Raw genomic sequence first — 15,648 nt, forward strand, 5'->3', positions numbered from 1 at the left:
CCAATTTAGCGGACAGAGGCTGAAGCTCTTAAGAAAAATCCAGGAACGGTACTTTAACAGGAACCCCAGTACCCTCACCTTTGACAGCAATTTGTTTGGAAAAATACCTTGGCTTCTCACCTGGGCATTGCCGCAGAACAACAAGGCCACCACTCTTTCATACTGATCCTCAGTCTTCTGGACATGGGATGCATGGCCTGCATTTCTGTGGGCAGAGGAGCATGGAGGGAAAGGGAACACTGATGGGGTAAGACAGACTGTTTAGCAGACTGTTTGGTAGAGGAGGAGAGTCATGAAGGAGATAAGTAAGGGAAAAAGGAGAAAACAACACAAAGCACAACACAGGAAGACACAGAAGGTTATGAAGAAACATTATGGTCTATTATGAGAAGAGTGAATGCAAATGTAAAATAGTATATAAGCGAGAGATGCAAGTAACACTAAAAAATGTATCAACACCAACCTAACAATGTAAAATATTTAATGAAGTGCACAAACAGCACATTATTTGATACTATAAGTTGAAAAGGGGTTGCTTGGAGATGGGAGAGGATGGAGTCTAGAATCTTTCACTCTGAGAAACAGCTGAGTATTTTTTTTAAAGCACTATCATTCAAAAGTATGTTGATATCTGGCCAAAATTGAGGGCCTTAGCTCACCCACCCACCCATCCTTTTTTTTTTTTTTTTTTTTTTTTTTAAATCAAGTCCATTTAGGCTAGATACCTAGTTTTCCAAATGAATATAAGAATGTGAATGCATTGCTTAAACACTGAGGAGTATTTACTTAAAAAGCTATAGTTTGAAATTAAGCATCTGATAATACTAGATCATGCACACAGCACCTATGTTTTGTTTTGTTGGAGTACAGACTACCACGGCTACCTCTCTTACTACTCAACATGCACAGCACTAATAAATTAAAGAAATCAGACAAAAAGTGCTTTTTTTAAATATTAAAAATACTGGAACATCTCACAAGATAAGATACTCTTAAATGGGGCTGTGGTGGTAAATTGGTTTGAAGAGGACACAAGGGAAGTGGCTGTGAAGTTGAGTCATTTCAAGAATGTGATGTATCTTTTTATATCAGTGCCACCAAACTGAAGCATCTTAAAAAGACGGTTAGAATACTTTATACTCATTTGCAATTTTGAAAGCAAGTTCAAAAACGAAGACCAAAACTAAGATATTAAAAGCTAGCACACAAACTAAAGGATTTACTTACAAAAATATCTGACAACAGCAAGAAGCTGTGTAAAAGTATGCACTCGTTATTGCCTGAATCTAAGTGTTCATGAGAAGTTCTGGGCAGTAGTCCTTAGAGATGAAGTCTCCTATTTTGGTCCCCACAGAATGGTCCCCACACACTTTCTCCATACTTTCCAGTCAGTGTGCCTCAATTCTGACCTGGAAAGACCTCAACGAGGTTGAAAGAAGTCAACCAACATCATAAAATTAGAACAGCGAGGTTGGCCCTTGCCACTGTACTAACATAAATGGCTGTCCCTGTCTCCAAAGAGCTTAACTAACCCAAGAGATCCTGTTCTCTCCCCATGGTTCAAAAATGCTTTCTTTCGTAACTTAATCCAAGAGCAGGGGTTGGCAGCCTTTTTTTGAGTATGAATTAAAAGTAACTAGTTTTAACAGATCATTACTGAAAACCAGCCACTGAACAGCTTTCGGCAGAGTACCACCATTGGCAACTTCAACAGCCTATGGGTTCCTGACTTTGGTTTAACAGAACTGCATTAAGTTCCATCATGGTCATTGTAGGTCTCAAGCTGATAAAATGTCAAAACTGTTGAGGACCATTTTGTGTTTCACAGATTTCCCCTAATACATGTAAACTGCAAAGTCTCGGTCTTACGATCAGTCTTAGTAGCCATGGGATTTGAATTAAAAATATCAAAATTAGATTCCACATAACTGGAAGCAGGAAAGCGTTAGGATTGCTACAATCTAATTACAACTAGTTGACAGCTATGAAAGCCTAAAACTTTACCCATTTTTAGAAATCCTAATATAAAATTAACACTGACCAGAAAATATCTGTAAGAGCAGTATAGTAAGAGTAATTTAGCTTAGGGCTTGTCTACACTACCTCCCTACTTTGAAGGGAGGATGGTAAGTAGGGTGTTGGGAGTTTATTAATGAAGTGCTGTGGAGAATATGCAGCACTTTATTAAGCAAATTTCCCCTCTCCCGCGGCAACTCAGATGTTTAAAACTTCAAAGTACTGGCTCGCTTAATTTTTATTAAACACTATTTGAGCATTAACATATGTGTCACTACTGTAAAATCTGTACAGTAAACTCTGTTTTAACTGGTGTTTTATCATCCAGAGTTTTCAAATAACTGGCATTTTAACCATAACCTACCACATTTCATTACTTCATTTAACAGCAACAAAACAGAGTTTAACCGGCAGTGGCAACAAATACAGTAAACCCTTGAGAAGTATGACTTTGATTTGCGCTTAACTCGCATTAATGCAAAGTACATATGGAAATCACCACCCCTCTCCAGACCCAGGCACACTCCAGCTGGGAGAGCTCAGCAGGCATGCAGCTGGGAGAAACTAGGAGTTACATGGCTGCCCATTCCCCCAGCCATCCCCACTCCCAATTTATGCAAAATTCAATTTATGTGGAGGCTGCCCAGGACACAACCTCCGCATAAACCAAGGGATTACTGTAGAATATGAGTTTACAGTATACAATAGCATTGTTGGTAAATAACATACTCCACATACATTTTTATTTGTATCTTAATACCTAATTTGTTTTTCTTCAGTGTTATACGTTGCTAGGTACGCCTCATACAGAATATTTGAATATCCAGCAACCTTCCAGTCCTGGGGCTGCAGGATATAAAAGAGTTTACTGTATTATAACAGAATCTATTCTATTATAGAAACACCAACCAAGTGTCTTATGAAATATGAAGTCTTTGTAAATGCCCTTGCTATTTACAGACTACATACACAAAAGGGACAAATACTAAACAGTCTATTATTAGAGTAACACAACAAAGGAAATTAAAATAGCATATTATCATACGAAGCCTAATGCAATAATCCTTGGATTTGATGCAAGTTAGAAGAAGTGGGAAGTGTGTTGAAAGAGAAAAATACCAACCTTACGACAAAGTCATACTACACAGTATTGTTAAAGCTGTACTGATCCCAGGAAATTAGAAAGACAAAGTGGGTGAGGTGGAATCTTTAACTGGACCAAATTCTGTTGATGAGTCAGACAAGCTTTTGAACTCAGAGCTCTTTTTTAGGTTCAGTTACTTAAGGAAAATACAGATTATCAAATCAGATTCATTCTCATTGCACATTTTATTTGTGCAGCTACCACTGCAGTTGTCCTAAGAACTGTCATGTACATTATGCAAATAATACTACAAGTTCTTTAATGGTGCCAAGTTTAGAAAATGTTACAGGATCTTTTATATTTTTGTAATTTAAGGCTCTGACATGCATAAACTTTTAGGACAAGAAGTTAATTTGTGCTAACTACTTACATACATAATATTACATAAATAATTATATAAATTTCAAGTGACTGTTGTATGTATTAGTGTTAAAGAGTTTGGAAAGAAGAGAAAAATTAAGTTATTTTCTATGTCTTCATAAAACAACTAATAGACCAAATTAAGAGACTGAAGTTCACTAGTTATTGATTCTTTATACAGTTTAGGATCAGATTTTTTTTTTTTGTGGGGTGGGGTGGGGGGGGGTGGGGGGGGGTCAGGGGCTCATCCAAGCTAGCCCTATTGCACGTGCACGTTTTAGGTTTCAGAGTTTGCACGTACAAAACATTTTTAAAAGAATGCATGCATAATCCAGAACCTGTACGAGTAGAGATTAAAAAGCTCTAGTTGCACGGTCAAGTATATATACTCTTTTGATTCATTCTTAAGATGTTGCAGTTTAAAGAAACTAATGGTTTTCAGGGAGCAGGTCATCACAAAAATCCATCTTTTTCCTTTAACATGATGAAATATGCCATTTTTATGAATTCTGCCACAAAGCATATATAAGCATAGCAATAAAGAAACATGGACAGGATTTTGACAACAAACTCAGGTTTTTGAAATAATAAAACATCTCACACAAGCAAAGAACCACAAAGAAAGTTACCGAGAGCCTGTAAAGCTGAATAAAGATGTACCTTAAAATTTGTATATGTAGAGTCAACCTCCATGGTGGCACCTGCAGATCTTGTAAGTACAGGCAGATCCAGTGCACTTCTCCTCCCTCCCACATTTTCCTACATTTATCCTCTATTTACTTAATCACAACACTTCAAATTTAAGATAAAACTGATCTGGCTTTTTAGGACTTGTCCACACAATAAATAAAAGGGTTCTAGGAACAACAACATTTGTTCCTAGCAGTCTTACCTCAGCAGAGTGGACAAAGAATTTTTTTAAACTGCACTACAAACTTGCTTTGGAATTATTTGTATTAATGTAGTGCACAGCCAGTCACAGCCTACTATACACTAGCACTGCACAGACAAAAAAACTGTCTCTTTTCCAAAAAGCTTATTATCCAAGAATAACACAGGAAACAACAGGTGGAAACCAACAGATGGGGAAATACAAGGAAATAATTATATGAAAGGCTGGTGGCGTGCTGAGACTGCTGCCGACCTCCAAAGTGTGCTGTAGGGATCACAGAAAGGAACATTTTAGAGGAGAATCTGAAGAAAGATAAGAAAAGAACTTTACAAATGTTTACAAGGAAGAATGGGAGAAAGCACAATATCTGAAATTTAATTGGTGAGCAACGGTGGTCTATATTACTGGCAGATCATAAGTGGGAGTCTGATGCCAACTACAATTCTTCAAGCCAGAAATAGTGTTTAATAATTTTACTTGGTAAGTGCTTCACATATGGTTAGACTAGAAAAATGAAACTAACATTAATGCAAAGTTAAACCTGTTTTGTTGAAGTCTCAGAAATAAGAATTAACTTCAGTTGAAATTCCAACTTTGTCAACTGACACATGGGCTATGTCTACACTAGCATCCCTCTTTTGAAAGGGGGATGCTTGAGACACTTTGGGCTATGCTAATGAGGCAGTGCAATGAATATGCAGCACCTCATTAGCATAATGGCAGCCATGGCACTTCAAAAGCGATGCTTTTGATCGCGCGCAGCTCATCTACATGGGATCCTTTTCGAAAGGGGAATAAGGGGATTTCGAAGTATGTGGCATCCTTTCAAAAAGGACACCGTGTAGACAAGTTGCACATGATCAAAGAGGCGCTTTCGAGGTGCCGCAGCTGCCATTATGCTAATGAGATGCTGCATATTCTTTGCATCGCCTCAGTAGCATCCCCCTTTCCAAAGTGGGGGGCTGGTATAGACAAAGTTATCCTGTGTTTTATGCCTTGAATTCTACAACATGAATAGTAATGTACTGGTGTTTAGCTGAAGCTAAACAAAAACAGAAAAGGACATTACTTCTGCATTTTCATCCTGATTTAATTTTTCATTTAGTTGTTTTTAAATTAATAATTTATTGTGTATAATACTATTAAAGGACCTTGATCAGGCTTTGAAAGTTCAAATCTTATTAATTAGGGAAAGTGGTAAGTCTTCAGCTGTGCCATAGCTATGATACTGCTACAAACCATGTTCTACTAGGTTAGATAACTAGGGTGCTAGCACACTTGTTTATTGTTATTTTTATTGTTATGTTATTTAAAACCATTTAGCATTTGCCAAGTATACATCATAAGCTACAGGTCTGATCCTTGCAATTAAAAACAAATCCTCATATTTTTCCCCCACATACCCTCCTTTTTCCTAACCACAATATTAAAGAATATTTTTGGAGAATTGTTGCATGCAAGAGTTTAAGTTACAAATACTCAAAGTGTCCTTCAGCTGAGGAAAAATACCTCTGTCTAAACTATTCCACGCAAGTCTCCAACCATGTGACTTGCAACACTTGACTAATTTAAAGTTTTTCCCTAGCCAAAACTGAACAAATTCATGTCTGGACATATATCAAACATGGAACTTCAGCAAGTTATAAGCATGTGAAAAGATGTTACATTTTGGAAGCTTTTCACCTTACACTACAATGTAATTCATTAAACTGTGCTTAAATCAATAGTTTCAGGATGAAAGACTCCACTCTCTTCTGTTGGACGAGGGGGGTAGGAGCGGAAGAGAACCAATCCTACTTTTGCAAAGAGATAGCTATAGAAAAACAATAGTGCACTACCACAGAAATAAACAGCAGAAGAATAGCATCAGGGACTCTATTTGGAACAGAACTGGAAAAGAACGTATCCCCCCAAAGACCTATCCTGACAAACTGCAGTAGGAAGCTTGAAAGTAATTTACTATCAATGGAGTAGGCAAGATGAGGGGCTCACCAAAAGGGAAAGGAGACTGGTCCAATACAGAGAACTGGCACTAAGATTTTCTTCTACTAAACCCCATTGCTTTTAGCCAATCCAGTGGCTCTGTATTAAAAAAAAGCATCCTAGGGAAATATCTCCATAATTTTACTCCAAGTTCTGGACTGTCCCAATCCCACTACTCCTTAAACAGGACACTTGACAGCCTGTTCCCATATGGCAGCATCTACTGCAGCTCCCAAAAATTGCCACCTGCAACCTAAGGTACAACCCCCACAGTTCCTGGCCAATGGGAGCTGAAGAACTTGCAGCTGAAGTGGCAGCAGTGTGCAAAGCCTCGTTGTAACCTCCTGGCAGCCACATTCAGGAGCCATGGAGTCAGGGCAGGTAGGGAGCCTGCCTTAGCCCACTTTTATGGGGGTATGACAAACCTCTCCCCCTAGTTTAGTGTCACCTTAAAATTTGCTGAGGGTGCAATCTACCCTCTCCTTCATGTCATTTACAGATATGTTGAACAAAACTGGACTCAGAACCAACCCTTGGGGTACTTTGCTTGATACTGGACGCCAATCAGACAGAGCCAGCGATCACGACCTGTTGAGGCCGAACATCTAGCCAGCTTTCTACCCAACTCAATTTATCCAATCCATACTACTTTACCTTGCTGGCAAGGATACTGTGGTAGATCATAACAAAAGCTTTGATGAAGTCCAAGTATATCACATGCACAACCTTCCCCACATTCACAGAGCCAAGACAATCAGGTTGGTCAGGCATGACTTGCCCTTGGCCAGTTTTCTTATTCACTTTATTGGTAGGAAACAATCAATCAGGCATCTCCTCCACAAATTTGATAAAGAGATATTTACAAAGCAGTTCTTAACAACTGTAACCCTACACAATCTTCATTCAGCAGTATCCAACGCATTTTTATAAAGTAACCTTTCTCACAGTTGCTGGGCACCGTGAGAATTATAGAGAAGGGGAGTTTCCACCTTCTATCCATTTTCAAAAGTCATAGGGTGGGGTTTAAACCCTTCTCTGAGGACCCTCTTGCCATAAACAACTTTCTGCATTTTCAGAGGTAACATCTGAAAACTCTCAACGTGCTGATCATTACTGTCCTGGTAAAATATGTGGCAACATTGCATGTTCAGAGAAAAAGAAAATGCCCCCAAATAATTTCTCCTTGCTTTCTATCCACTGCACCTGCAAAAGCTGAAGAATAAAGTGAACAGCTTTGGACTGGGGAAGAGATCCTGACCAAAAGGTCCAGACTGTAAGGATACATCTACGTGAGAGGCTTTTCCGAGCAAAATTGGGCTTTTTTTCGCAAAAAAAATCCCAGGCTATCTATACGCAAAATGAGCTTTGTCGACAAAACCCAGCAAATCCGCAGGCAGCATTACACCGTTTAGGTATAATGCCTCTCTCAACAGTGTTGTGTCGACCAAGCAGCCATGAAGACACTCTGAGGCCTTTTTTGTCAACAGAGAGGGCTTCCAGTTCCCCAGGCAGCCCTGTTTGCAAAGTTTCCAGTCAGCCGTTCTATGGACAGAGGGCCAGGCAGATTGGCTGCTGTCTGTTGACAGAGCAGATTGCTCTTTCAATATGCTTTTATGTGTAGACGCAATCTGTCAACAGAAGTTTGCCTGGAAATCCCTTCAGACAATCACTTCTGTTGACAGAGGCTTCTCAGGTAGACATAGCCTAAGACTATTAAAATATACTGTGTGAAGAACCTTCGCTTTGAATTCACCTTTGCTGGTAAAGCAAGGCATTAGTTGAGATACACTTTTATTTTTTCAACCAATTCTGAGTTTTATGCTTCATTACTTATGAACAATTTTTTTCTGTTGCAAATAAACTTGTTTTTATTGTTTTATCTAGACCAGTGGTTCTCCAACCTTAGCATCTTGAAGACCACGATTTTGATTTAAAAAATTGTCATACACAAAACAGGCCCCCTCACCAGTCCCAGATCCCAACCCCATTCTGCTTCCTTTCCCCCAAAGCTCTACTGCATCTGATCTTTTCCCACCCCAGCTCCACCCCTTCTGCAAGGCCCTACACCACCACCTGCTCTATTCCCCCCACCCGCTCCATCTCCCACATCCTCACTCTTTTTCACTAAGCTGGGATAGCAGGCTGGAGGCACTGGCTCTGGAGTGGGGCTGGAGATGAGGTGGGTGGGGTCAGGGCTAGGGCAATAGGCTGAGGTGTGGGTGGGACACTGGAGGCTCTGGAAAGGAGTTTGGCAGCAGGAGGGGACTCTGGGCTGGTGATGAGGGTTGGGTTGCAGGGTCCTGGCAGCATTTACTGCAGCTCCCAAAAATTGCCACCAGCTGGCCCCTTGCAACCTAAGGTACCACCCCCACAGTTCCTGGCCAATGGGAGCTGCAGAACTGGCAACTGAAGTAGGGGCAGTGTGCAAAGCCTCATTGCAGACTCCTAGCAGCCACATTCAGGAGCCATGTAGTCAGGGCAGGTAGGGAGCCTGCCTAAGCTTTGGCTGTGCTGTACCAACAAAAGCCATCGGAGTTGCTTTTTGACCACTGTTCCCCGACACTCTAGAGGCATTGGGGGAACGGGGGAAGAGTTAACCAAGAGGGCCTGGGGACTCCCTGTAGTACCCTTGCAGATCCTGAGAAATGCTATTCTAGACCAGTGTGTTTGAACTGAAATGACAGGAAAGCTCCATTTGGAACAACGGGTTTTGTGTGTGTGTCATTTTCTATTAATGAAATGTTGGACTTTATATGAGGTTGTATAGTCCAGGAAAGTGCTGGGCAGCCCAAGACAAACATTTCTGAGACTGGGAATTTGCTAGTGTTCCTCTACAGTGTAGTCCAAGGGGACTAGCTGGAGTAATCTTACAGTATAACAGTAATCTAAATGCTGGATGCTCTGTATGAGCAAACCAGGAGAGGTAGCTTTCAGAGCAAAGAAATATAAAAGGTACCTCCAAATTAGAGAATTTAGGGGACAAAGCTGTTCATCAAAGTGTATGTGGGTAATGTCATAGGTTGCCTGAACAGACTCTTCCCTTAGTATATGGGGAGGAAAATTAAGAAACACACTGTCACCATCCTACTGACTGATCCTGTTGTTTCACATCTAGAAAGGTTTTTTCTAGGGAGGAAAATGGAAGAAGAGGTAATGTATCCCTTAGACAGATGGGAAGGAATGGGGGAGTTGCCCTATATACGAAGTGGGGGTGGAAATATCTCCTCATTAATCTGACATATCCCATGAATGTAAATAAATGCTCATCCAAAGGAGCATATGGGAGAGGGGAACCATCCCTCTAAAGCCCTTGCCACAGTTGATCATATAAACCAGTGGACAGCAGCCTGCTGTCTATTGGGATTCGATGTGTGGGCTCAGAGACATTGCCAGATTCCACTGCCCATTGCTCACATGCAGGGTTGCCAGATTCTACTGGTTTTGGTGTTCTTCGCTCTTATCCTACCAATATTACTACAGTGACATACATGTAAAGCAAAGGCACCTGAAATGAGGTGCATGCTGATTACACACCATACTAACTGGCAGAGCTATAGACTCCCGCTGCATCCAGTCAAAACATTGCTACAGTTCAGTTGCAACTAGGAAAAAACATCCTACCCCAGAAGGACACTCATGCAGTCCACTAACTAGCCTATGTTGCCCACCACGGATATAAACTTTTGCTCTGGGTCCAGAGACAGGTGGAAAATCTCCTCACAGGAAGTACCGGGAGTAGGATGGGAGTGGGATATAGAAGGGAAATGTCTCTTGTTGGCCCTATAGTTATTCTTTGGCTCCATGTGCCAGGTATTAACTACATTGCAGGAGAAGCCTTGTTTGTAGATGACAGGTGAGAGGGCAGTGGGGAATGTCCAGAGAAACAGTCCTCAGGAAAAAAAAGAGGAGTGCTGTACGTCGTGGGGGAGTGGCACCCATTCCGCCTGTCCTTCCGGCAGCTCCCAGAGCCAAGTACAGAAAGGATGGGGGGGGGCTCTCCCTGAGTGGGCTAGGACGAGTCTTTCCCGGCAGGAAAGGGCTCGACGGGACGGGCAGGCGCGTGGGTTGAGGACAGCACTCACCGTGGCTGTCCTTCTGGCCGATGCCCTGCGTGCGGATCAGTGCCGAGAGCCGCCTCACGTCCCCCTTGAAGACGCACTCGTGCACCGGGAAGTGCGCCGGGCACTTGTCGGGCTCCGCGGCAGGGCTGAGTCCTGGCGGGGCGGCGGGGGCCCCCGGGGCTCCTTTCAGCTGCAGCCGGTGGTGGTTGCTGAAGATACGGTGGCCCCCGGCGCGGCCGCCCTTGCCGCTGCCCCCACGGCTGCCGGTGAAGACGCCTCCGGGCGCGACTGCCGCCTCCTCCTCGCCGGGCCCCAGCAGATCCCCGTCCTCCTTGCTGGGCTTGTGGTCCCGGCGCAGTGAGCGCAGCTTCTCCCCGGTCATCGCCAGCGGCGGCCCCGGGGACGGGGGGGCCCCGCCAGGGACACACGCCGCAGCCGGGGGCAGCCGGAGCCGCTGCGGGGGGACGAGGAGCTCAGAGCCGCGGCGGCCAGTCCCGTCCCGTCAACATCCCCCACCGGGAACAGCCCGGCCCCACTGGCTCAGGGGATCCGACAGCCTCCCACCCTCCAGCCTCTCCGCTCAGCGGCCCGACCGCGCCGCCATCTTGTTGAAGCGATCTCGCGAGAGAGGAAGCGGCGGGTGGGAACAACGGCCACAGAGCGCGAGCGCCGCGACCCGGCTAGGGCGGGGAAGTCGGCTCGGGCACCGGCGCCACGGTGAGGGGATTAGGCGAGGGGCGGGGTCGCGTCTTCCTCCTGCAGAGCCGGCCATTGGCTGCGAGTGAGGGGGCCGGGAGGACGGGAGCGGGCCCCGGTGCGCCAGTCCCGGCTTGGTCAGAGATGCTGGAGTGGGGCCGTGCTGTGGCCTCCCCGGACGTGAAGCGGTTTCTGTTACGTGCAACGTTTACAGTTTGGGTCAGTTGCTCCTCGCACCCCCCGCCCCCGGGCTTCCAGCTCCAGCCTCCGCCGCTCAGGCCCGTCCAGCTTCGGTCGGGGCCTCAGACAGACAGCAGCCAGCGCTTGCGGCCCTGGTGCGGGGACCAGGTCCTCTGAAAAAGCCGTGGACGCGCTTAGGTGCGGCTGGGGCTGCAGTTCAAGTCCTTGTGCTGGTAACCAGCCTACAAACCGGTAAAAAACACCCAACCTTTAAACTTGCGGCTAGGCCCCCCGACCCTCCACAGCTACGTCTCCAGGGCCCCCTACACTCACAATAAGATATGCAATGTGCACAGCACAAATTGTCTTATTTTGAATTGATTTTGAAATAGGCTCTTCGGGCATTTGGCACCATGGAAACAGTGCCAAATGTTGAAATAGCACCTTATTTTGAAGCCTCCCCTTAACCCTCCTTCAGGGAGTACAGGGATGCCAAAATAGCACACCCAATATTTCAAAAAACATTTTGAAATAACTGGTGCATTTCAAAGACACAAAGTAGCTATTTCAGGATACCTTGGTACAGTAGCACCTGGAGATACTCAAGGGTCATGGTCCATGCAACCCTTGTGTACCTCAATTCTGCGTAGCTTGGGCAGAGGGTTGCAGCCCTGGGAGGAGGACAGGAGGGTTAAGCCTGCAGAGGGTTAGGGCTGCAAGGGGGTGGAGCTGAGCCGGGGCATGCACAGGATGGAGCCAGGGTGGTGGTGGTGGTTGGAGCTGGGCTGTGTGTGTAGTAAGCCAGGGACGCACTGGGGTGGTGAAGCTGGAGAAGTGTTGGGGTGGAGAAGCTGGAGGAGTGAAACTGGGGACGTGGTGTGGTGAAGCAGCTGGAGAAGCGGCAGGGTGGTGAGCTGCAGCTGGATGCAGGGGTGATGTGCCAGGACCGGAGGGGTGGGGCGGGGGTTGAACATGTACGATGAAAGGGACCTTAGTAGGTCATCCACTCCAGTCCCCTGCACTCACAGCATAGTCTAATTATGAATAGTCCTTGATGGATGTTTGTTTTACCTGTTTCTGAACTACTGCTCTTGCATTCCCTTTTTCGTGCTACAGTCACATCATAGAACATTACTGTCCACATTACCCACAGTCCAAAAAGAGGGATGCGTCATTCCACTTCCCTGCTTCAGCAGTCTCATTGCCAATTTGGTGCTCATTGGGAAAAAGAAAAAAATCAAACCTGTCATACATGGGTAAGTAGGCGCACAGCTTTATTTTCAGTCCATGGCAGAATTGGCTGTGCCAGCAACTACAGGAAAGCCTTTTAGACTCAGCAGAGAAGCAGTATGAAACAGTGAAGTGAGCATGGCTGAGAGAGCCTGGAATTCCCATGTTCTAATCCTGTTTCTGATACTGAATTGATGACTAAGTGCATTTGTTCCTCCATCTATAAAATGAAGATAATATACATCAGAGTTTTTGATATTCCAAAATTTAGTTTTTCGACACTTTGGGATGGATTTACATAAGTGTTTCATGGTACAGGTGTAACTGAATTATACAGTAGTTAGGTTAAACAAAGTTCACTTGTAAACAGAATAGCATCAATGTAACTTAACATAATCAGAAAGTGCCTTTTTAATAACAAGCAGTCCTTTAGCACCTTAGAGACTAACAGATGTATCAGGGCATGGGTTTTTAATGGGTAAGTTCCTCTTCCACAGACTTCCTCACTTCCTTCCACTTTCTTTTTTAGTCATAAAGTTTTCCACAGTAATTGCACTGCAAATAAACAGTTTCTGTGGCACCTTAAGTAACAGATTTATTTGCGTATAAGCTTCTATTGGCAAAAAGAGCAACAGGGAAGTGAAAAGCATCTTTAAAAAGCAGGAAAGCATGATTGAAAAAACAAAAGTTGGTTGGAGAAACTCAGGCACAGGTATAATGCATGAAAGTATTTAACTTTTTGATGCTCACTAGATTTCAAGCTGGTGTCCTTTTAAAGATCTATAGTACAGTAATCCCTCAAAATGCACAATTTTGAGTTGCGCTGAACTCGCATTAATGCAAGGTAAGCGCAACTAAAAATCTCGCTCCCCCCAGCCCTGGCTCAACCAACCCCACCTACGCAGCCCTGGTTCAAACACCCCCTGCCCCCCACCAGCATCTGGCTCTGGCTCTGGCTCCCCCACTCCGCATGGCTCCATCTCTGCCTCACCCCCAGCTCCAGCTCAACTCCCACCAAGGGCCATGCAGTCCCAGCTCACCAGCCCCTTGCTCCCCGTGCAGCCCTAACCCACCCTAAGGTTTAACCCCCCCCATGGCTCCAATCCACTGCCAGTCTTAACCTTCCCCAACTGCCCCCCCAACCCAGGACTTACCTTAGAAAAGGAGCTCCAGGTGCTCCTTCTGCTTCCCCAGCTGCAGAATATGCGTTTTGTCAAGAAAAAAGCCGCCCACCTGACTAACATGAAATTCAAGTTATGTGAAGGTGCATGGGAACTCAACCCTCACATCTCGAATGACTACTGCATATGCACAAATGCATAATTTTAAATTGACCTCAGAAAATCCCTAGAGCAAATAATTTTTTTTTCTAAATGTGCACACAGAGAAAAGACATCCTCCCCTGTGAGGTGCCCTTCAGCAGCAGGCCAGACAAGAGCAGATATGTCTGCCTCAGTTTCCTCTGCTGTTTGCCAGTGAAAAGAACATAGTCCCCTGCAATGTCTGACACAAAGCGCACCTGTGGGTGTACTTTATTTACATAAATCAGTTCAATAATGACACAAAGATGTTGTAATAGAACTATTTTTCACAAACATTCAAAGATTAAGGGCTTGTCTACACTAGCTCCCTACTTCGAAGGGAGCATGGTAAGTAGGGTGTTGGGAGTTTATTAATGAAGTGCTGCAGTGCATATGCAGCACTTCATTGAGCACCTCTCCCCCCCTCCACCCCCCGCAGCAACTGTGAAGTTTTTAACTTTGAAGTGCCGGCTCACCCGTCGGTACTTCAAAGTACCCTGGGCAACTACTCCGAAGTTGTTAAACACTTCGAAGTTGCCACGGGGGTGGAATTTGCATAATGAAGTGCTGCATATGTACCGCAGCACTTAATTAATAAACTCCCAACACCCTACTTACCATGCTCCCTTCAGAGTAGGGAGCTAGTGTAGACAAACCCCAAATGTTTTTTCTATCCGCTCTGTAGGTCCCAGTTTCTTTTGTCCCTGATCCAAGGAGACTTCTATATAGTACTTGTTGGTTCTGCCATGACTGTAGGGGACTGGACTTGATGACTTCTCCGCTTTCCCTCTAGTTCTAGTATTCTGTGAAATGACAAATGAAAGTAAGAAGATACGTATTTTTGCAAGATAACCTCTACCCTTATCCCAACACACCCTCTGTCACAGCAACCATTTCTCTGGCCAAAGAGCTGGATGCTGGCTGGGGAAGATGGTGAAAAAGACTGAAACAAAGAGCCAGTAGGGAAAAGTGAATATAATTGGAGAAGCAATCTGGGGAAATGCACTGAACCAAGGTGGCAAGCAAAACTCAGCAAGAATAAGTAGGTAAAGAGAAAAAAATTACACAAAATCCAAAGCAAGAAATCAGTGTTTTTTAACCTTTATCATTTCCCAAAATGTAAAAGGATATTTCCCAGACCACTGAAAAGCATATTTGTGACACAAAAATTACTTAAATTCATCCTACATTTCAAGCTCCACCTGCAGTTGATGCAAGGGGAAAAAAAGTGACAACGACAAACTTGGAGGGAGAGGTATTTCAGTGTGCTCATAGTCAAAAATGGCTCATCCAGTTTTATTCAAATTCACCAAAAATATTGAGATCAAAGACTGAAAATTCATCTTGAAAAATAAATGGAGAAAGTTGTAAGCACTTAAAAGGGCCTTGGAATATAAACAGTTATGTAACCTTAACTATAAATGTTGCAGTGGATCAGATGCAGTACTTTTTTGGTACTGGTACTTTGCAGAACTGAGCACTGGCACCTTGGCAGTTTCAGTCATGGAATTGGCTGGGGTGGGTGGGGAGCCGGGTGAGTACCAGCTTCCCCCCACCACCACCAAAAAAGACACTGGTCAGATGTAACATGAAATATCTGTAGTTTTCACAAAATAAAAAAACAATCATGTAGCACTTTAAGGTCTAACAAAATAATTTCTTGGGTGATGAGCTTTCATGGGACAGACCAAGAAGAAGAAGTGGGACTGCTCCACAAAAGACCATCACCTAATAAATTACTTTTTTAGTCTTTAAAGTGCTACATGACTGCTTTTTTGTTTTGTG

General features: G+C 44.1%; 1 protein-coding gene across 2 annotated transcripts in view; it reads right to left on the bottom strand.

Annotated features, from left to right (window-relative positions):
- ANKRD13C (ankyrin repeat domain 13C) overlaps nucleotides 1-11,050 on the bottom strand; it is a 77,591-nt gene extending 66,541 nt beyond the window's left edge. For both annotated transcript variants that reach the window (XM_075003512.1, XM_075003511.1), the window contains exon 1: nucleotides 10,478-11,050. In XM_075003512.1, coding sequence (XP_074859613.1) covers nucleotides 10,478-10,838 — 361 coding nt within the window. In that variant the 5' untranslated portion in view covers nucleotides 10,839-11,050. The remainder of the gene's footprint in view (nucleotides 1-10,477) is intronic.
- Between the last annotated feature and the right edge of the window lie 4,598 nt (nucleotides 11,051-15,648).

This window comes from Carettochelys insculpta, chromosome 9 (genome assembly GCF_033958435.1).
Source record: "Carettochelys insculpta isolate YL-2023 chromosome 9, ASM3395843v1, whole genome shotgun sequence".
In the NCBI taxonomy this organism is placed as follows: domain Eukaryota; kingdom Metazoa; phylum Chordata; order Testudines; family Carettochelyidae; genus Carettochelys; species Carettochelys insculpta.